This window comes from Vigna angularis, chromosome 5, assembly GCF_016808095.1.
Source record: "Vigna angularis cultivar LongXiaoDou No.4 chromosome 5, ASM1680809v1, whole genome shotgun sequence".
NCBI lineage: Eukaryota > Viridiplantae > Streptophyta > Magnoliopsida > Fabales > Fabaceae > Vigna > Vigna angularis.
This window is the reverse complement of record NC_068974.1, coordinates 10,788,764-10,811,940: the sequence shown is the minus strand read 5'-3', so window position 1 is coordinate 10,811,940 and position 23,177 is coordinate 10,788,764. Positions and strand designations below refer to the sequence as shown.

The window sequence follows — 23,177 nt, the reverse complement described above, 5'->3', positions numbered from 1 at the left end:
CAAAGTTTAACTCTCAATAATGCAGTCTCTAACACTTTCACACACACCATAGGAATGGACATATTTGATTTAAAATCAAATTAGTGCTATCAAAACTAACAAGTGACTTGTTTTTACCCATATGAACCTTATTCATGGGATCTCCAATCACAAAGGTTGGGTTATCATCACTTGTTTGTTTGTTAGTGGCTTAAGTCTCATTCCCCTCGATGTTTCTAATATCATATTTCTTCCCAAGGGTTTTGTCAGAGGATCTGCTAGATTTCGTTCTGACTTCACATAGTCAATGGAAATAGTTCCACTCTTTAGCAGTTGCTTCACCAAATTGTGTCTCAATTGGATATGTCTATTCTTTCTATTGTAATTCTTGTTTTTAGCTATAGCTATTTCCGATTGGCAATCATAGTGTATTGACACCGATGGGGTTGGTTTCATTCCTAGTGGAATGTTTGCTAAGAATTTTTTCAACCACTCAGCCTCACTACCAGCCATCTCAAGAGCGACAAACTCAGATTCCATTGTTGATCTTGCAATAATATTTTGTCTGACTGATCTCCATGTAATTGCACCACCCCCTAGTGTGAATACATAACCACTAGTGGATTTTGTCTCATCTGAATCAGAGATCCAGTTAGCCTCACTATACCCTTCTAGTACAGCGAAAAATCCACTATATTCAATGGCATAATCCATTAAACCTCTTAAGTATCTCATAAGCCTTGAAAGTGCATCCCAATGTTCTTAATTTGGACATTAAGTGTACCTACTCAATCTACCTACTGCATAAGAAATATCAGGTCTAGAAAAGCTCATCAAGTGCAGTAAGCTACCAATTATCTGGGCATACTGAGGCTGAGATAATGATTATCATCTATTTTTCATTAATTTAGAGTTAGCATCGTAAGGGGTACTCACGAGTTTGAAATCATAATACCCAAACTTCTTAAGAAGTTTCTCAATGTATTGTTCTTGGGATAGTAATATACTATCTCCCTTCCTTATGATTTTAACACCTAAAATTACATTGGCTTCACCCATGTCTTTCATTTCAAAGTTCGATCCTAGAAACAATTTAGTTCTAGAAACAATCTCATTGCATGTACCAAAAATTAACATGTCATCCACATACAAACATATAATGACACAATCACCATTTTCAGATTTAGAGTACACACATTTATCAGTATCATTAGGTGAAAAACCATCACATAGCAATACATTATCTAGTTTTTCATGCCACTGTTTTGGTGCTTGTTTCAACCCATACAAAGATTTTAAAAGTTTACAAACTGTATTCTCTTGACCAGGTACACACACCCTTCAGGTTGAGTCATATAAATTTCCTCCTCTAAATCAGCATTCAAAAAGGCAGTTTTAACATCCATTTGGTGTATCACTAGCTTATGGATGGCTGCTAAGGCTAACAAAACTCGAATAGAGGAAATCCTAGTCATAGGGGCAAAAGTATCAAAGTAATCTATGTTGGATTTTTGAGTAAAACCTTTTACTACTAATCTTGCCTTATACTTCTCTATAGATCCTTCAAGATGGTACTTTTTCTTAAAGATCCACTTACAACCAATGGGTTTTGCTCCTTTAGGCAAATCTACTAAGGTCCAAGTATTATTTTTCTGAATTGATTCAACTTCAGTTTTAATGCCTTTATCCCACTGTTTTGCATCAGGAGCACTAATGGCTTCTACAAAGTTACTTGGATCATTATCAACTAGATAGGTATAGAAATCATTACCAAATGAAGTTTCCTTCCTTTGTCTTTTACTTCTTCTTAATTCCTCACACAAGGAATCACTATTATTATTATTTTCTATAGGTTGAGACGTCTCACTAACCTTTAAAGGAAAAACATGTTAAAAAAACTCAACATTTTTTGTCTCCATTATAGAATTTCTTTCAAGTGTATCACTTTTAAGAACTAGAAACCTATAGGCAGCATTATGTTCAGCATAACCTAAGAACATACAATCAGAGGTTTTAGAGCCTATTTTCCTTTTCTTTGGATCGGGTAACATCACCTTAGCTAGGCACCCCCACACTCTTAAATATTTAAGGTTAGGTTGATAACCTCTCCAGAGCTTATAGGGAGTTTTACCAGTTTTCTTATGAGGTATTCTATTTTGTAAAAAACACGCAGTAAGCAAGGCTTATCCCCAAAGGTTATCAGGTGCACTAGAACTAATAAGCATAGCATTCATCATCTCCTTAAGAGTTCTATTCTTTCTCTCAGCTACTCCATTAGACTCAGGTGAATATGGTGGAGTTACCTCATGGATGATACCTTCTTTAACACAAAAGTCATTAAACAAAACATATTCACCACCTATATCTGATCTAATTCTTTTAATCTTTTTATTCAATTGATTTTCTACTTCTGCTTTATAGGTTAAAAACACATCAAAGGCTTCATCTTTGTGTTTGATTAAGTATACTTTGGTGTATCTAGAATAATCATCTATAAAGGTCACAAAAGAATTTTTAACTCCTTTAGACATGGTTTGTTTCATATTAGCTAGATCAGTATGAATTAACCCTAACAATTCAGTTTGACGTTCTACAGAAAAACATGTTTTCTTTGTTATTTTAGATTCTACACATATATCACATTTACTACTATGTTTGTCATGCATATTAATTAATCCTGGTTGTTTTAATTTCATAACATAGGAAGAATTCATATGTCCTAATCTAGCATGCCATATATCATATGAGTCAATAATGTAAGCAGAAGAAGATGATTCATTAATATTTTCAGAAATGTTAAGTACAAAGAGACCCCTAATCACAATATCTCTTCCCCATAAAAATATTATTTTTTGTCATTATAATCTTGTCAGACTCGAATGACACTTTAACCCCCACTTTTCCCAGTAGTGCTACAGAGATTAAATTAACTCTGATTGATGGCACATGTAGCACATCACTAAAGGCCAGAGTCTTTCCATATGTGAGTTTGAGAAGAACTTTCCCTTTTCCCAGAACAGGAGTGGTCCTGGAATCACCGAGGTAAATGTGTTCTTCTCCATCCCCTACACTAGTGTAAGAGGTAAAGGCACTTCTGTTTGCACAGATATGCCTGGTAGCACCAGAGTCTACCACCTACTTGCTCACATTTGTCATCAGATTTACTTGAGAAACGACCGCAGCAATAATGTCATCTCTTTCGACTATATTAGCCTTAGGAGGATTTTCGTTTCTTACTCTGCGCCTGAACTACGGTGCATGATGGCCCGACTTCCCACATACGAAGCAATTTCCTTTCTTCTTAAAGGTGGGGTTAGATGTGTTGGGGCGAAATTTTCGAAAATTATTTTTCTTATTGTGATCAGGTTTGTGTTCGTACCTTTTTGGAGCAGGTTTGTCTTCTACCATGATTGCTTTTGCAGACAATGCTTTGGCCCTCACAGCAGCACATTCTTTCTTGTTGGTATCTTCAATTATTATGTGAGTGATCAATTCTGAAAGTGACATTTGCTTGTGTCTGTGTTTTAATTATTGCTTGTAAGTAGTCCAGGAAGGCGGGAGTTTCTCGATCAGAAGCTCTGAAACAAACTCATCTGGAAGAAGAACGTTCTCCGCTTTGATATCTTCGAGTAGCTTGTGGTACTCATTAATTTGCGACTTTATGTCCTTGTCTTCAACCATTTCCCAACGATAGTAATTCCCAATGATGAATCTTTGCCTAACTATATCTTCAGTAGTGCATTTGAGAATCAACGAATCCCAAATGTCTTTCGCTTCCTTTCCCAAATGTCTTTCGCTTCCTTATAGGAAGCGTATACATCGAACAAATTGTTACAGAGTGCACTAAGTAAAGTATGACGACATACCTTGTTCGCATGAACCCAGTCTTCAACTTGTTTTGAATTTGGAGGGAGACTGGAGTCGGGTTTTGAAGATGAAAGAGCAAAAGCGACTTCGTACATGTCTAAGAGGGTTGACACGCGTTCTTGCCAGCGCCGAAAATTCTGACCAGAGAAGACTTCAATTTTTGATACATCTGGGAAACAATATTCTGATTCTCTGGAATTGAGTTGTTGTTGTTGTCAGCTATAAGTCCTTAAGATTGTTGTAGAAGCTGACAATAATAGAATAAAAATCACGAACAAAAGACTTCCTGAGGCGTGTAGATCACTGTCCTTAAGGACTTATCCGCGGTGTATTGCGCAAGTCCCCCAAGATACAATAGGAACTTCTCAGAATTTCTGAGCATCTCAGAACTAACAAGGATCTCTTAAGTAGAGAATAAAAGTAAAGCTAGAATATTTTTAGGAGAAGAAGAAAAGAGAAAGAATGAAACTAAGAGAAGAGAGAATGAGAGAAGAATGATTCTGATGATATTTTAAAGTGAAGGAGGTGCTCTATTTATAGAGCATAAAAATGAGAGATCCAAGGAAAAATAATCTTGCAGAAATAGCTGCCCAAAACCGATTCCGTGACTTGTGTGAGGAGATTTGACGGAACATGTTATTCAAAACCTAACTCCCAAGCCTTTCGGAATGGTAACACTAATAAACAAATATCCCGAAAAAGACTTCTTGGATGATATTTGACCCTTATTAGTGCAACGTGCTACAGTTTCTTTCGCACGAATCTTTTACAAATTAAGAAGTTTTATAACATTTGACGGTTGACTATTTCTTACATTAATTATCGATGGAAAATATGTTTTGGATTTAAGTGTTCACTCTAAATTTTATATGGAGTAAAAGTATAAAAGTGGAGTATCAGATAAGTACGAATATTTAAGTGCGAATATTTGCAAATATATTTTTTATAATTTTAGATTAAGAATGGTATCAATCAATAATTGAGTTAAGTTGTGTCTTCTAAGTAAACTTTGTGCATCATAAACCACAAAGCTACAGAGACACAAATAATGGAGAAGGAATACGAGACAAAGAGAAAGAGAGTGCACTGTTTGGTTTTGGCATATCCACACCAAGGACACATAAACCCTATGCTTCAATTCTCGAAGCGTTTGCAGCATGATGGGGTGAGAGTAACACTAGTCACAAGCCATTTCTACTGCAAGACCATTCCCAAGTTACCTGCTTCCATCACTCTTGAGGGCATTTCTGATGGTTTTGATGATGGTGGAATTGCAGAAGCAGAGAGCATTAAAGCCTACTTAGACAGGTTTTGGAAATCTGGGCCACAGACATTATCAGAACTTCTTGAAAGACTCATCAGTTGTGGCAACCTAATTGACTGTCTTGTGTATGATTCCTTCCTACCTTGGACTCTTGATATTGCCAAGAAACATGACCTAACTTGTGCTGTTTTTCTCACACAACCTCTCTTTGTCAACTGTGTCTATCATCATGTTCAAAAGGGGAATTTGAAAGTTCCCTTGGCAAACAACAATTCTATTTCCTTGCCAGGGTTGCCACTTCTTCAACCTTTTGATTTGCCATCTTTTATATATAGTTATGGTACATATTCTGCATCTTTTGAGCTTGTTGTGAACCAGTTCTCCAACATTGAAAAGGCTGATTGGGTCCTCTGCAACACTTTCTATGAGTTGGAGAAAGAGGTAAATTAATCAGTTCATTACAAAAAGTCTACACCGGTATTTTTATAAGATATAGGGTTTGTTGTTACATGTATTGGTTTAATGTTGCATTATTTTAATATAAGCATCTAGATCCACACAAGTATTATTTATTCATATGTTCATAATTGAGAAGTATATATTATAAGTTCGTTGAAAGTGTCAAATATAAAATGTTTTTTCATAAATATCATTTTTCTTAAGATGCTCTCGACAATTAAGCAATAACATGGCATGCAAATAAATATATTGGGAAATCTATTTTAAAAATGTCAGTGCATGCAAATAATCATATTTAGGAGAGCTTGATTTACTTCACATCATGTTATAGTGCTTAAAAATTATGACCAACTATAATAAAAATTTGAAAGCTTTCACAAAGAATAGAATGATCAGTGGAAAAATTGAAAGATCATGTCATTAACTCGGTCAATAATTTAACATATAACTTTACTATGGATATTTTTGTAAGTAATTCATATCAAAATATTCATCGGCATCAAAAATATTATTATTACTGACGAATCTAAATTTGTTGATGATGTCTATGTTTTTTTATATAGTGATAGAGCAATTGTTGACCCAGCTGATAAAATTGTTGTACTAACTTCGTTTGTTTTTTATACTACCGTTTTCACTTACAAAGACTGAAAAATATTGTGCAGGTAACAGAATGGTTGATGAAGATCTGGCCAAAGTTGAAGACAATTGGGCCAACTATTCCATCCATGTTTCTGGACAAGCGAGTTAAAGATGATGATGAGTATGGCTTCAGTCTCTTCAAGAGTGAAGAATGTGTGAAATGGATGGATGAGAAGCCAAAGGGGTCCATTGTTTATGTTTCATTTGGAAGTTTTTCAACCCTCAGTGAGGTGCAAATGGAGGAAGTAGCTTTTGGATTGCAAGAGAGTGGTTGTAACTTCTTGTGGGTGGTTAGGGCTACTGAAATGGGAAAGATTCCAAAAGACTTTGAGAGAGTCAATTCAGAGAAAGGTTTAGTTGTAACATGGTGCTCTCAGTTGAAAGTATTAGAACATAAAGCCGTAGGATGTTTTGTGACACACTGTGGTTGGAACTCAACACTGGAAGCTTTGAGCTTAGGAGTTCCAATGATTGCCATGCCACAATGGACAGACCAAACCACAAATGCAAAGCTTATTGAAGATGTTTGGAAAATAGGTTTAAGAGTTTCACTTGATGACAAAGGGATTTTCAGAAGGGAAGGTTTGAAGCATGCTTTAAAGAAAATTATGGAGACTGAGATAGGAATAGAGATAAAGAGAAAAGTCATTCAATGGAAGAATTTGGCAGCAAAGTCAATTGATGAGGGTGGAAGTTCTGATATGAATATTAGAGACTTTATGCAAAGTTTGGTTCATTCATAATGGATCAAGTTAGAATGTGATGAAACTACTCTTTCAATAATGGTGGGTGTGTATCATTTGTTGACCCAATAAATTAGTAATCCTCAAATATCAAGAAAAAATTTAGTAAATAATTTGCATATTTTGATTACACACTAAATTTTAATTTAGATTCCTTTTTATTTAATTTTTAATCCTAAAAAAATGGCTAGATAAAACACATCTTAAAGTAGATTTCTCATTAATTCATTTTCTTAAATGAAATTTAAATATTAATAAGAAAAATTAAAAGTAATATCTATTAACTTTTTATTCCAATAAATATTTTAGTAAACACCCATGGAAAACAAAATAGATTTTATTATGTAATTTTATACTTGAAAATAGTTTTTGTTTCGGTGAGGATGTTGTGGGACCAAGATACTGACCTGTTTAACGTGCTTTCCTTTTTTCCGATCGTCTTATTGCTTGAGCCGCTCATATTCTATCGCGTTGGACCGTTCAATTTCTCCTACCTATGACCACTCGGCTACCTTCTTGACAGAGGGGAGAAGGTACCTGCAAAGGCACTCTGACACTCAAGTTAGGCGTCTATTGAAGGATCTTTTGCTCATTAATGAATATTATCATAATTGAGTATAGTAAACTTAGTAGAGCATCAGTAAAACGTACCTGGCTTTTTGTCCTAACTCTGTATTTATAGGTTTTCCTAAGACCAATAAAATATAAATGAACTCACCTTAAACAGATTTACCTTAAAATCCGGTCGGTTTCTCATAAACAGCTTTATCAATATCTGATCAATATTTAATCAGATATCTTTGATTATTTTATCCTCCGTTGGACTATTAGCCCAATAATAACTTAAACGCTGACCCATTTACTTATTAGCTCATCAACGTATTACTCTTAATATAAGTCACGCAATTGCTGGCCCAACTGCGACCCAATCCAACTAACTGATCGCCCAACTCTCTTAATCGCTTGGCCTGGATATCATACTATACCGTTTTAAATAAATATATTACTTGTGCTGAGAATTATATCAAAATACAATGTATCAATTAACAAAATAAATGTGTAAAGTTTTGAAAAATTAAAAATTTCTTATATCAATATTTTAGCCTCAAAATTTAGTTCTTAATATTAATATATATAACTACGGGATAAAAGGGGTTGAATGACAGTAAAAATCATCCCATCCTCTTCAAATAATAATATCCTTAAGAAACAAAAACCTAATAGAGTCCAGACCTTGGTAGATGACTCTTTGTTTGGTCTATTTTCAAGGTCCCGTTAGACTTATTCTCAATTGGAGACACATTATCTTAAGTAAGAGTTGGAAGGAACATAATTTTAACTTTTTCAAACCTCCACGCTTAGAGTTGCTCTTTTTTCTCATACTATATTAAAAACTTATCTCATGGAGATTTGATCAATATTTCAATTATAATTTTCCACTTGTTGATAAATCAGAAAACATATATTTCTCTTTTATTTTGAGAAAATTAATAGAGTAGGAAATTTTTTGTGTTATAATATTCTTTTTTTTATATAATTTTGTTATTATATTCTAAACTTATACATCGTTATAATATTGATACAATTTTGGTTGTATATACAAAACTTGCAAATTGTATTTTTTATAAACCTATAATTTATTATTATTATTAGATTAGTTTAGATAGGAACTTTGTAAATATATATTAATTAAAAGAGATGAGAAAATGTTCTTAAAAGAAAGTTGATATAGATATACATAAAATAATATTTTAAAAATAAAAAGTAGTAATAATACAGGATGACTATTTTTTTTTTTTTTTTTTATCCTGAGGGTACTTAAAATCCTTTAATCCGTATACAGATTTTATTTACAGAGCTAAAAGAAAAGATGATATCTCTCTTCAGAATTCCCCAACAAACTCCATCTTGGTTAAATTAAACCATTTTTTTGTAATTAAAGTGCAATAAATATTTTTGTATTTAACTGAAACCCTTGTATTTATCAAAGGTTACTAAACCAAGGGCAAGTAACTTGGATTTCACTTAAGTTTTCACTTTTAAAGAATTATTACCATGAAAATTGCGCTTAACCGAGACTATAATAGTAACTTGGGCAAAAAATAACAGTAACCCCACTACAACTATAATTTAATTATCTAAAATTAGACTATGGCAGTTGAAGAATCATTATCTAACAACTAATCTCTTAGATTATATAAGTATATTCCTCCTTTTATCAAAATAAAAAATATAAATGTTTATCTTTATCCTCCCTGTGTTTAATAGTATATTTTAGGTTATTTTTCAGTACAGTTATTATTAGTTTTCCAACAAAAGCAGGCAATTCTCAATAATTATAACAACTTTTAGCATGAAACAGGCCCTCGTTAATATAGGAGCACAGCAACATAACATTAGCAACATTTACAAAAACTAATGAACAAGTTGCTGGGCTAAAGTGCAGTAGTTACAGGAATGGATAATTTAAAATGTCTAGATTATACTGAAGATACATAAAAGTTGAAGATATCTTCTTCACTTTCCTCTTTTCTTGTATGGAAAATTTTGCCTATTTGACTATAGAAATGTAAGTTGCACTGTTCAATCCAGCATAAAAACACTTTACAAGAACTCAATGTCATTTTCCTTGTATTCAAGAATGATAGAGGCAAGAGCAAGTCTATAAGCTGTAGATCTCAAATTCCTGACAAGTACATATATTTCTCTCCTCTTTTTCATAGGCATCTCCTTCCACTGTTCCTCTCTTAAATGAGATAGTAAAACAGCCTCGCAAAAGCCCTCAGCTACAAGACTCTTGCTGCAATGACATTGCACTCGGTAAGATCCTCTATAATGAGACATTTAAATGTTTTGTAGACATTACGCACATACTAGTAAATGATTAAAGTAAAAAATCGATAACATTTTACTACCTTCCTTGAACAGATCCTGTTGTGACAAAGCCAATAGGCCACCGGTGAGATTTGCTAGCAATAGAATCATCTGGTATCTGCATTTCCCATCTACCAGAGGAATGTTCTTTGAAGTATAATCGCATAGCAGACTGAGACATTTGAAGTCCCTCTTCATTTATCTCTGAACTGCAACAATATACACGATATATATAGTTATATTTAAAAGATTTATATTAGTCTGCACTGAAGTTTTAAATTTAATATCGTTTCCAAGCAACAGGAGAAGAATGAATCATTTCATCTTTATCTTGTACTTGAAAGAGTCGGAAAAATCACAGACTTATACAATGTATAGCAACATTTGTAAGATTCCATTTGAATTGCATGAACCATAAAAATGAATTTAAGAAAATCAATGTTGCTTGTTAGTTGCTATTCTTTACCAAATTCCAGCCTATAATTAGCCAACATAGGTGTGGGCTAAATTAACAGAAAAATTTACTAGAATAATGGATCATATCCAACAAAAACAAAATATTATTCTCAATAATAAAATAGGAATTCATAATTTCAATATTAATTACCTTGAAGTCCATAAAAATATATCAGAAGGATATGGTGCACAAATAACTGCACCCTCTTCAAAACATCCTTCCTTGAATGGACGAAGATGAACTCTTAGAAAAGATGGCTTATGGTCACATATGTCAGAGCTTGTATACCTTGGATCAAGCTTTAGTTCTCCATTAATAAACTTGGAGATTCTAGCCTCTCCATCTGTTGCGTAAGGAAACAATAACAACTGACCGACTTTGGTTTCATGGAGGAATGTGGTCAGCATAGAACCTGTCCTAACTACAGTTCCATTAAACGAATTACTCCAAGAGTCAGAGTTTGAGATTTTAAAGCTACCAGGGTAAGGATTTGGTAATGAACTGAAGTTGGTCAAATCTTCCCTTGTTGAAAGATCAGGAGTCTTCATTGAACTAATCATTTTGTCAAAAGTAACGCGAACAATACCCCATGGAGGTTGGATTGGAACTCTCAAATGCCTTATGGATGGAGGACGAAGTTCTTCTTTTTTATTAAATGCAGCTTCTTTTTCTTCCATTAAACAAGAGTATGCCTTACAATCTGGAAAATCTGAAGGGAAAACTGGTAGCCCTATCTGGATAAAGAGAAAAAGATATATTAGTTACAGTAAAAAGGCAGAAAATTTGCATTTTTTGGCAGTTGAGGATGTAATGCAAATACTCACTTCACATGTAATCCAATGCTTCTCTTGCAAACCTATTGCATGTGCCCCATTGGAGATAAGCGGAATCCAGAAAGCTTTGACCCAACTTAAGGGAAGTATAACGGACCATCTAGAAGCAAATTACAGAAGCATTCATTGTATAGTATAAAGGAAGGTTTTGACATAAATATTCAATGCATTGCAAGGAATCATGTTCAATCTCAGCAGGGCATTAAAACTTAAATTGTCATATGTTTGTCTTAATATTGTTCTTGTAGTATATATCTTAAGCAGGTGATCACAAATACCTATTGTTTGTTTTCAACAATAATGCAATAGTCTAGATATATGTTCATAAAAAACACCAGTAAATTCAAGAAATTAAAAGGAAAAATAGATTAAAGAAGTTACCCAATGCTCAATTCCTTCACATCATTTTTCAAAAGAAGAATACGGCAAGATCTGGAGCTCTGCAGCTTAGTTGAAGTGCTGGCATCTCCAGAATCTGTATCAACAAGGCAGAAATTAACCATTCGTTCATGATGTTTCTCCTTGGAAAGGACACTGTCTTCCACTGGGGGCCTCAACCCTCTGGCAGTAGCATACCATAGATCATCAACATTAGACTGGCAATCTTCAGGATTTGACCATGATAATGAACATAAATCTTTGTTCTCTTCCAAAATTCCTCCCAGTTCAGCAAGCTCTTTGCACTTTGTTTCCGATGCATTACTCAAAGTCTTAGTTGAAATGTGCTCCACTGGAACAACATTCCTCTTCCATGGCAATTCTCGAGGATCCTTAACATTAAGAGGTAACATAGCACAAGAAGAAAAACTATCTCCATTTTTCAGTGTGGTTGAATTTCTATTCTGAGAAACACACCCTTCTTCAATCACTATATGTTTCTTTAATTGCCAATGATTCTCTGAAATACTAAAGGAAAGAAGAAAAATAAGCCATTTTTTATCACTAATGTTATAAAAAAAGGAAATGTTTTGCCCAAATTAAACAACAAACCCTCCAACAGGATGAAGTATCTTTTGAAGAAGTTGAAATGCCCGTAATCCAAATAATTCTAATTTTGCAAGTTGACCCTCAAGGGAAAAGCAATTAATTAATATGCCCGTCTTCTCCATCTGAATAAAAAAGAATATTGCAAGTGAGTTTATATATAGTTTACAATTTTAAATTTTTCAATTTCATCAGGAAAATTAAAACCTTGACCAAGCAACACCAACCAAATTAAAACCAAATAGAATTTTTATCTGAAACATAACTTTTTTTTCCAATTTCTACATTTAAGCAAAATTCTAGCACGATTAATGATATTGTGATTTCAGACAAAAAAAATTTCATATGAAGTTACATAATTAAAGAAACAATGTGATAGGTTCAGGGGAAGTATATATTAGAAGAAATAAGAGACAGACAGTTATAACTGTCTGTGTGGTGGACTATTGTAAACAAACTATTATATATAGTTTGTACAGGGTTGTTTTCATTAGTCTGGGAGTTCTTTGATAGTAAAAGGAAAGGGAGAGACAGGTCCTCTTGAAAGACCTGGTGTTGTGTGTGTTCTACATCCTAGTGCAGACCAAGCTGTCTAGTTTCATTGTAAGATCATCCAAGAACCTGTCTTGGAGTTCTTTGAGGAAGTAATAAAATCTGAGTACATGTCATTGGTATTCAAAACCTCTTTCTTGGTGATGTGGTGGTTGTTGGGGCATGGTGATTACAAGAACGGAGGCAAGATTGGATGTGCTAGAGAAAATAATGCAAGAACAGGACGATGAGAATCATAGAAGGTTCCAACGATTGGAGGAGATGATTAAGGGCCTGACGATGGTGGTTGAAAGATTAGCATCCTCTGATAAGCATACAGAGGACAACGTTTCTGTTGCCAGGGGAGGAAATGAAGGCAGCCAGGTAAAGGAGGAGGTTCCTTTGGGATTTCTTCAAAATGGCAGAAGTTGGACATTCCTGTGTTTACAAGAGACTAAGCTTATGGCTGGACCAACAGGCTGGAGAAGTATTTTCGTTTGGAAGAAGTCAATGAGGAGGAGAGCATACAGGCTGTGATGGTTGCTTTGGAGGGGGAAAGCTTTGAATTGGTTTCAACAATGGAAAACCTGCAATCTGCATCCGACATGGGAAGCTTTCAAAGACGTGGTGGTTAGACGATTTCAGCCAACAATGCTGCAAAACCTATTTGAAGTTTTGATTGGGCTATGCCAAACTAGACAAGTGGGAGAATATATTGAACAATTTGAACAGTATGCTAGATTCTAGGAATATAGCAAGATTATTTGATTGGCATATTCTTGAATGGTTTGAAGGAAGAAATCAATGTTGAAGTTAAACTGCAGGAGCCCAAGAATCTTGTTGAGTTAATGATGAAGGCTCAAATGGTGGAAGAAAAGGTTAGAGTCACCACCAAGGGGAATCTCTCACTGTGCAGCTTCAAAGTAACACCTACAAACAGTTGCCACCTACCCATAATTACTCAAAGGAAGTGGGAAATTCAGTGGGTTTTACCAACTCCAATAGAGGAAGTGGAGAGAGCAGTGGCTGTGTCAGCACCATCAATATTCTCCTGCTGGAACTCCACAAAAAGGGGCACCATTTAGAAAATTGTCCCAAGGGAATATGCTTCAGGTGCGATGAGAAGTTTGGGTCTAATCATACTTGCAAGTTAGGAGTTAGGGGAATCTGCTGCCTGCCTTCATAAATAATTTCCAGACTTTCACCTTGAGAATAAGGTGAATCTTCATGGAGGGGTATTGATAGGTTTGATACAGTTTACAAAAGAAGTAAAAAAGAAGGTAGTTAGTACAGTTGAAAACACCTCTCATCCATTGAAAACAGTTGTGAAGCTGCTACAGCCATCAATACTGAGTTTCTTGCTTTTTCACCTAGAGGACAAAGTGAAACTTCAAGGAGGGGTATTGATAGGTTCAGGGGAAGTATATATTAGAAGAAATAAGAGAGACAGACATTATAACTGTCTGTTGTAAACAAACTACTATATATAGTCTGTATAGGGTTGTTTTCATTAAGTCTGGGAGTTCTTTGATAGTAAAAGGGAAGGGAGAGACTTGGTGTTGTGTGTTGTGTGTGTTCTACATCCTAGTGCAGACCAAGCTGTCTGGTTTCATTGTAAGATCATCCAATAACCTGTCTTGGAATTCTTTGAAGAAGTAATAAAATTTGGGTACCTATCGTAATGAAAAGTTATCAAGCTGAGATGTGAATGCAAATAATGTCCCATGACCCAACCATGCCTATTCACTAGGGTAATGAAATGTAGCACTGACATGAAATGAAAGCCTTTCAAATGGACAATGAGAATGGAGAATAGCAGTGTAAATTGAGATTATTTGTAACACACTGATAAACAAACTCATGAAGGCCAACAGAAAAAAATTAAAGGAAAACTAGGCACAGTAATTAGTGTAGTTATAGAATTCGTTAGAATTTATTAACAGCAGTTACTTACCAAACTATAAAGGTAGTTGTTAGGCTTCTTTAGTCAAGAAGTCTAACTATCACTCAAAATAGCACACACTCACTCACCATATTACTCGAAACAGAACTGTATTATTATTGTAACCAAAGAATACAAGAATAGGAGAGTATTCCCTCCTCCAAGGGTTTCCCTTTCACAAAGAGCCAAAGCTCAATCTACAAGATTATCCAAAAAGTATCCTCACACAAGACCTCCCTGCCTTCTTATAAAGGCCCCCCTAACCAACTAACCAATAACAACTAATTCCTAATTTATTTCCTTTTATTCTGCACACATTATATCCTAACAGTAGGTAGCTAATTTAAATAGTAGAAGGGAAGTAGAATCCCTCATTCAGCAATGTTAGCAATTCAGAAAAGAACATTAACTTTTTTGGAAGGAAAAACTCTTGTTTGTACTTTCATTATTGAAACAACTATATTACGTTTTCCCAATCCTTTCTATATGAAATCTCAGACTCTGATTTTGGGTTTATAACAAACTACAAAGAAAAAAAAAACAACACGAAGTACCATGTAAGAAGCTGAAAAAGAAAGTGAACCTCTTTCTGACAGGCAATTTTTAGATTATTAAATCCTTCTTCAAAGGCAGAAGCATGTATCCACACCCAAAGGTGTCTAAATGGAGAACCATGCTTCACTTTGTCTGGTTTTTCACATAATTCAACACTATGTTTGTTTGAATCATTACCGATATCATGTTGTCCAAAAGAAGTATAATGATTTTGTTCATCTAGCTGTGTACTTATATTTTGTTGGGAAGTTGGTTGCCATATATAGGTCACAGGAGCAATGGGTGGACAAATGAGGCCTCCATCTTGACGCAGCTGTAAAGAAATAAAATTTATTTCATTATTTTAAACCAAACTGGAAGTCACTGGAGTCAAAAATAGGTTACCTACCATTGCACTTCCATAGGTTACACCAGAGATTAAAGAGTCCGGATGTGTAGTTGTTGGAGAGGGTTCTAGTACCGATCTCAATACTGAAATCAATGAGTCCTGTATATAATAGTCAACATTAGATAAAACAGAAAACTAAACCATCACTATCTAGGGCTGAGAGCCCACAATAATTGTTCGGAGCAAGCATCTCAATAGGTTTCAATGAGAGAACAAGGCATTAGAAAGTCTTAGACTCAGATGCCTAACAATGAAAAAGAAGAAATTTCCAAAAAAAATACTAAAACCAAAACTAAAATAAACTACCTCTGGACCCTCCAATTGGAGGGCAGTGTAATAGCTTGCATCGTGTACAAGCACCCCTTCTTTGAGCCTTTTCAAGAGTGCCCTCGAACCTTTCCCTCTGCATAAGAGGATACAAAATCCTTGTTAGTATTTCCAAGGAAATGATAAAACACTCTTGTTGCACCAGGTTTCCATAATAAATTCAAGCAAATCCCAACAAAATCAAAGTCTCAAACAACCCTACATCATGAAATTAATTAGCTTCAAGTTTTCCCATTGACTCTTACATGTTTCCTTTTAACCCAAAAAGCCTACCTTCCTTGAAGACATAAAGGAAGATGGTAACCCCAAAGCTTGGTCATAGCAAACCGTTTTGCATGCCAAACATGAGTTCTCAACCTCTTGGTTCCATCCCCAGAAGTGCAAAAACCATTCTCTGGGTTATTCTTTAGTTCATATCTTCGACGAACACGCCGAGGAAGCTTCTTTAGTTCATCCTCCTCCAAACCTGATTTAGCAAAGGCTTTGCCCATTATTCCCACTTTCTGCCTCTTTCTTCTACAACCTTTTCTTGCAATTTGGTTGTTAAATGCAGTTGTTCTTCTTCTCTTGTTCCTTTGAGACCTATAATCATTGTTTACTCGGTTTTCTATGATAGATTGTAGACTATGGAGCTCAAGGGCACGGGATTCAGCATATTTCTGCACATTGATTGTCCGAGGAGGTTGCAGTATAGGTAATGAAATTTGAGGCCTTTTGATTCCTTCACCAACCATGGTTACTGACTAATCAAATAAAAAAAACATTAGTTTACAATTTTTCATTGTATAGACACAAAATCCAGTAAACATAAATCCCAATGGCAAAACCAGAAGGACAAAAACAGGGCAAATCAAGGGAGCTCAAGGCAAAATCAGGAAAACCACAAAACAATGGGGAAACAAAATCAGGGAAACTAGAACCCCAAAACAATCCATATAACCCAAAAACAAAATCAGGGAAATAAGGGCAAATTCAAGGGATAAATAAACGAACCTTTTCGTGGTAACGTGCCTCCTTGCTCTGCGTGGGAACCGTCACGCCGCCTCCTCTCTTGATCTCGGTGGTGGTTGCTCGAGGTGTAATGACTATATCCCATTAAACCAACATTAGGACGTAATATTAACAGCAACACGAATGTATAAACACCACACAATCTCTATTCCTTCACCACTCATAGTTTAATCCAGTGTGTAACACCAATGTATGTAAAATCATTATCCAATCAACGTCATAACAGAACACAACATAATTACCGTATCATGCCATCCCATAGAAAAGCAATTCATAATTCTAAAATGACTGTACTAGATTCAGTACACGGTAATAAGTAGTGTCATATTAAGCACAAGTTTAACCATGCCTCTACAGTACTTTAACCACTTATATCATACATAAACTACTCATGTTTTATTTTATATTATACACCACTTAATTCTAATCATTAGGAAGATAAGACTACTTCAAGTTCTTTTTAAATCTAATAAAATAAATTTAGGCATTTAAGAACACTTAAGTGAAATCTTCTGCAGCTTTTTGGGAAAACTCCTCCTAAGGTAGACAATATAGTTCCCCGGGACTTGAAACCAACTTCTAATTATTACCTCTCATAGATTCAACCATTTATCATAGTTTAATATGATTTAAACCAAAGTCAAACAAGTTTTAAACGGTCCAGAAATGAATCCTGAGCAATTATATGTAAACTCAAATGCGTGAAAGCATTATTTATATATTCTACCAAACTCTTTGACATGGATAGACATAAGTACCCACCATGTATCTAGCAAATCATTTAAACATCCTAACACATTCTATATTTAAAGTAAAGACCATAAGATATATGCTGCTTTACTAAGTTCAATCACTTTTAACCCATACCATATCATCTGTGCTCCCATAACATCATATCTAATTCTAATTAAAATAACAAAACATGGCCGTTCACAACAATTCATTCCCAAGGGTCTAATCATACCATTCCCATTCTTGCTTATAAGATTTCCATCAGATTATATCCACCCTGTACAAGCATATTTATTCATCAAAATAATTCACGACTTCCAATCACAAAATATTCCTTAGCTTTCTACTCTTAAACATACATGGTTTTATTTATTAATTTATTTATTTATTTATTTTATTATTTTATTTTCTTTTTCTTTTTTTTATTAATAACCCTGTTCATGTATGAAAATAAAGTCACTGACATTTGCCCGCTCCAAAAACAATTTCCATAAACTTAGAATTATTCTTCCCCATTTAGCATCACAACTTCAGTGCATAGACTCAAGGTCTCATGTAATCCCACTCCTTCAAGTTATTGTAACTCATCATACACTTTACAAACCAAAATTATAAATCCAATCAATTCATATATATATATATATATATATATATATATATATATATATATATATATATATATATATATATATATATCCACTTCAAACGTCAACCATACAACTTATACTGAACCTGGCCATACTAATTCAAACTATATAAGCACAAACTCATGATTCCTCAGTGTCCTAATACATACACCCATTGTTCATAGCTATTACGGAGCGTAATTTAAACAATATAACATTCTAGAATCCAAGTTTCCTCCGAAGCTCGTTCATCACTGTATCATGATTTGTTTCTTTAATAATCATTCTAACACATATAATAGTTCATATATTCCTTATCTAAAGAGTAAGGATAGCATTCCTAATTATTTGCTATAACTTATAAAACACTTAATTAATAAAATATAAACAGTTCATCTACCAATTTCACAAGACATTAACTATAATTCCTATTATTTTTCAAAATTACATATAAAATATAAAAACACAAATCAAAACCCAAGCACCGAATTGTACGGTTAAGAAACCCCACAAAACCGACTTATAAGGTGAAGTTTACACTCACTTATATATTATAAATTGACTTTATCTCTAAGCTCTTATAGGACTTTAAGCCTAACTCAACCTCATAAAATCAGCTTATAAAGTGAGATTTACACCCACTTATATATTATAAATCGGCCTTATCTCTCGTCAGTGTGGGACTTCCAACATGTACCAATTTGCTTTCAATGCTATTAATCACTGGGACAAGTTATTTTATAGCAATAAAAACCACCATTATGAAATTATAAAGGATACATTTAAGAATTAAACTGTAAATAATCATCTATTTATAATAATAAATTGATAAAAAGTACATGATAATTAGGGTAACCTAGACAACATAATCATGATAAATAGGGTAACCTTAGATACAAATAAATAGGATAACCTAGACACAATATAATCATCATAAATAGGGTAACCCTAGACACAATATAATGATGATAAATAGGATAAATATCCTAGCTGATAATTAACATAGAAATATTTAAAGTACTATGTGTACTCATTCTAACCAATTTTAATTCACTTTGAAATTATAATCAATTAGCTATTCCACTATATATCCATTCTTATTTCTAGTACATTCTTGATTAGTCTAATGCATAGATTAAAACACATTGACACACCTTCCGAATACATAATTCTCACTAACACATATATAATGCTTAATTACAATTCAAGCCAAGTTAGTTCCAGGATATTTCAAATGACTATACTAGATCCTAATCACAATCAATTCAAATATATTGTCATGCCACTCCACGTTTCTACAAAAGTTAGACAAAGCGTATATATACATTATCCTGCAGCGACCTTTTTAATTTCCAAAATTTATTCTTTTAGTTATTTAAAACTCAAAGTTAATTCATTACAACCCAAAGTTTATCCATTATTCTTTTTTCCAATCAAACAACACAGAGTACACTCATTTGCTTCCATATTGAATATTTTGAAACAGATCATCACGATAAAATTCCCAGAACCCAATTTCGTAAACAAAGCATTCACAACCATATTCTCGGTATCAAATTCCCAACCAAAAAGAAATAATTACAAACTCAATTTCAATTCAAGAACTTTAAAATATTTAAGCATTATATTCTCTACAAACTGAACATACATATTATACATTCGATTCAAACTATTACAAAGTTCACGAAACAAGAATCCAAAGATAAATTCATCGAACCAACACATTTCGGTTTAGCTTTCCATACCTGAAATTGCTCCTTTCCTGACACAATTTGTTCCCTTTTATAAGTTCCACCAAATTCCCATCGAAGAAGCCTCTGAATTAAATCCCCTTCATCGAATTTTCTCTCCTATAATTCACCATAAACCCTAGTCTCAAAATTCCTAGATCTGTTTCTCTCCAGAGCACTAATGCTCTCTCAAGTGCCGCTCTTCTCCCTGATTCATGGTTTCAAATTTGCGAGAAAGGGAGAGAAAAGGAAAAGTAGAAGAAAGAGAAGTGATAAGAGAAGAAGAGAAAGAGAGAAATATAAAAAATGAACCAGTTTTGTTCTCTGATTGTCTTCACAACTCACTCATAAACATATACATCATATTACCACTATGCAAGTTTTTTTTTTTCCTCTTTTTCTAAACGGGTTGCGGGTCTGACTTACGAACTGATCCGATAATTGGCTGGTTATGTGAATCTAATTATTTTAAGTTAGTGGATTAAAAAATTATTAATATGATTTATTTATTTTACGTGAGTTATCTGATCCAAAAAAAACTTTGTAAATTTTTTATTTTTAAATTTTATTTGAAAATAAGTTACAATTGCGAAATGGATATAGCATTCATATTGTCTCAAATTTATTATAAAATAATACTTACATTTCTTCTAATTTTTAATAAGCATTTATTTATTCACATTTTTAACGAATAATAATATTTTTTTTGTTTTTCAAATAGATAACCCTTATTTTTAATTTATGTAAAATTAATATTATGAATAAAAATAAATAAAAATAATGAAAATTAAAATTACAAAATATAAAACTAAGGAATTTCTAAGCTAATTAAATTATTTAATTATAATATTACTAATAAAATAACACTCTTACTTTTTACTTTATGTAGGCTTGTAATTTACTAACATTATATGTAAATATAATATTAAATTAATGAATTTAATGATGTCCTTTGTACCTATTTGATTTTTTGGTGATATAATATTTTATCAAAATTATATTTTTATAAGATAATTTGTAATTGAGTGACCTTATAAGTTTTTTTTTATTGTTAGTATACAATAATCAAATTATTAATTTTTTACTTTAAACTTTTACATTAAAACTTTAATTTTTATAATTTGTTCGTTTAATTTTTAGCAAATATGTTATTTTTAGATTAAATGAAAAAGCTCACGTTATTATAAATACAATATAGATGAGTATTGCCTATTATGATGAAAAATATAAAGAAAATAAATAAACTAAAATAAGTGTAAATATTATTTTATTGAAAATACTAAAGATTTTTACTTATTTTAAAATTAGAAAAAATATAAATGTTATCATCTAAAGGAGCTAAATATAATTTCCTTGTAAGTATACGAATTCCTAATCTTCCAAATTTACGAAATAAATTTATATGAATAATTATTTAATTTTTATGTAGTTATTTCATTAAAAAAATATTAAATTTGATATTTTTTTTACTTCTTGTTAGTGCAAACTATTTATCAATTTTCATTTATTGTTTTCGTAGTGTAACTTTGACATATTTTATTTTGTGATTTTGTGATCTTTTTTTAAAATAATTATTAATGAGTGTTGTGTCAAATCCTGAAAATGATTTTGTTATGAGGGAGTTGTTCTCTCATCTGTTCTCTAGTAGGTCTTAATTTTCGAAGACGAAAATTTTTGTTGATGGGGAGAATGTCAAACCCTGAAAATAACAGGTGGAAGGGAGAGACAGATGTCTCAAATAGAAGAGTTTGAGCATTTTATAAAAATTTTCCAAAGCACAGCTGATTCCATTTTCTTAGAATTTGTATCTCTTTAAAAACTCCAGCCTCTTCTTTTCTTCTCCTGCTCTCTAGAAATTCTTCATCTCATCCCATCTTTTCAATTATCAGACCACACTTAATCACCCCTGCTATCAAAAACTTCAATCTTCACCGATCTAATTCAAGTTTGGAGCCGGTAAGTTCATCCTCTTCCTAAGAAATCTGCTTTCGGGCACATGCAAGTCAAATCTCTGGTTGCATGTGTTCATCTATTTCATCTTCACAAATTCTGATCATGTTTTGGTCTGTTGGTTGATTATTCTTTCTTGATGGTGGGTTATAGGTATTGTAGAAAGTTTTGGTTTTGGGGAAAACGATTTCTGCTGTGAGTTGAGTTTGTTGTCCGATCAAGAGGTAAGGGAAACTAGATAATTTAATTACTTACTTTTTTATGTATGAAAAATGTTGTTTGATGATGTTGCATGTATATGAAACTAAATGATTTGGTGTTTGGTGTTGTTGGTGTGGAATATTGATGTTGTGTTTATGATAATTGTGTTTCTGCATGATTATGGTTCAATGGCTGAGTGAAATTAGAAGGAGGTGTGGTAGTGAAAATGGAGAAATTGTGTTCGGTTTGAGTTTGGTCTGTATGGGAAATCTGAGTAAGTTGATTAGAAACTTGTTAGAATTCTTAATCCATTCTTAAAGTGTGCCAAAAATTAGGAAATCTGATTCTCGTTCATTGAGTTCATGATTCTACAGAATTGAATCTCAAATCTGTGATGAAACTCTCGTAATGATGTTAGAAAGGTTTAAACAATCTTAATCAAGTGTAAAGGAAGTATTTGATATATGTTTGGATGATTAGAAGTTGAAAGAATGTAGTGAAATTGTTAAGGATTGGTGTTAATCATAATTTTGCAGTTATCCTGCAGAATTATGTGGTTTGCTGAGGGTCTTTAATTGACCGTTCAACATTATCCGGTGCTCGGTCTTAACTTAGTTAGGGCTATTGTGGATTCTTAGTTAATGACCGATCGGTCTTGAGTTAATATTCCATTGAATATAGCATTCGGTCTAGTCATGGCTCTTGAATTTAAATCGTGTTATGTCTGTTATATGCCTTAACTGTTTATGACCACTCGGTCACATACTATCTTGGTAGTGCTCAGTCATTTACCAGCACTCGGTTTCAGAAGCGCTCGGTCTTGTACTAGTAGTTATGTTACTGTTAGCGCTCGGTCTAGGTAGTGCTTGGTTTTGTACTGGTACTCGGTTTGTATTGGGGTTTGATGAGTGCATATTTATGCCCACATTTAGGCTTTAAAATTAAATTTTTGATGAAATTCATGTGCTTGAATGATTGATTTAAAAAGGATTTGTGATGATTTGATATATTGTGTTTGGAATTAAAAGGGACTTAAAAAGTGATTTTAATTGCATAAATTATTCTTGGATTTTCTAATATTT

General features: G+C 33.2%; 2 protein-coding genes across 3 annotated transcripts; one reads left to right on the top strand and one right to left on the bottom strand.

Annotated features, from left to right (window-relative positions):
* Positions 1-4,855: 4,855 nt before the first annotated feature.
* On the top strand, positions 4,856-7,044 carry LOC108340098 (UDP-glycosyltransferase 74F2). Its single transcript, XM_017577324.2, has 2 exons — positions 4,856-5,551; positions 6,235-7,044. Exons 1-2 carry the CDS (start codon positions 4,895-4,897, stop codon positions 6,952-6,954), a joined length of 1,377 nt encoding a protein of 458 aa, XP_017432813.1. The 5' UTR covers positions 4,856-4,894; the 3' UTR covers positions 6,955-7,044.
* A 2,236-nt stretch (positions 7,045-9,280) lies between these two features.
* On the bottom strand, positions 9,281-20,288 carry LOC108340368 (ribonucleases P/MRP protein subunit POP1). Of its 2 annotated transcripts, none has more exons than XM_017577703.2 (12): positions 19,960-20,288; positions 16,839-16,930; positions 16,119-16,588; positions 15,825-15,921; positions 15,519-15,617; positions 15,159-15,443; positions 12,109-12,227; positions 11,500-12,024; positions 11,110-11,218; positions 10,436-11,019; positions 9,870-10,037; positions 9,281-9,754 (listed from the first exon to the last, which is right to left on the bottom strand). In XM_017577703.2, exons 3-12 carry the CDS (start codon positions 16,577-16,579, stop codon positions 9,559-9,561), a joined length of 2,643 nt encoding a protein of 880 aa, XP_017433192.1. In that variant the 5' UTR covers positions 16,580-16,588; positions 16,839-16,930; positions 19,960-20,288; the 3' UTR covers positions 9,281-9,558. The 2 variants fall into 2 exon arrangements, with proteins under 2 accessions (XP_017433192.1, XP_017433193.1); XM_017577704.2 differs by having other exon boundaries at positions 16,119-16,584.
* Between the last annotated feature and the right edge of the window lie 2,889 nt (positions 20,289-23,177).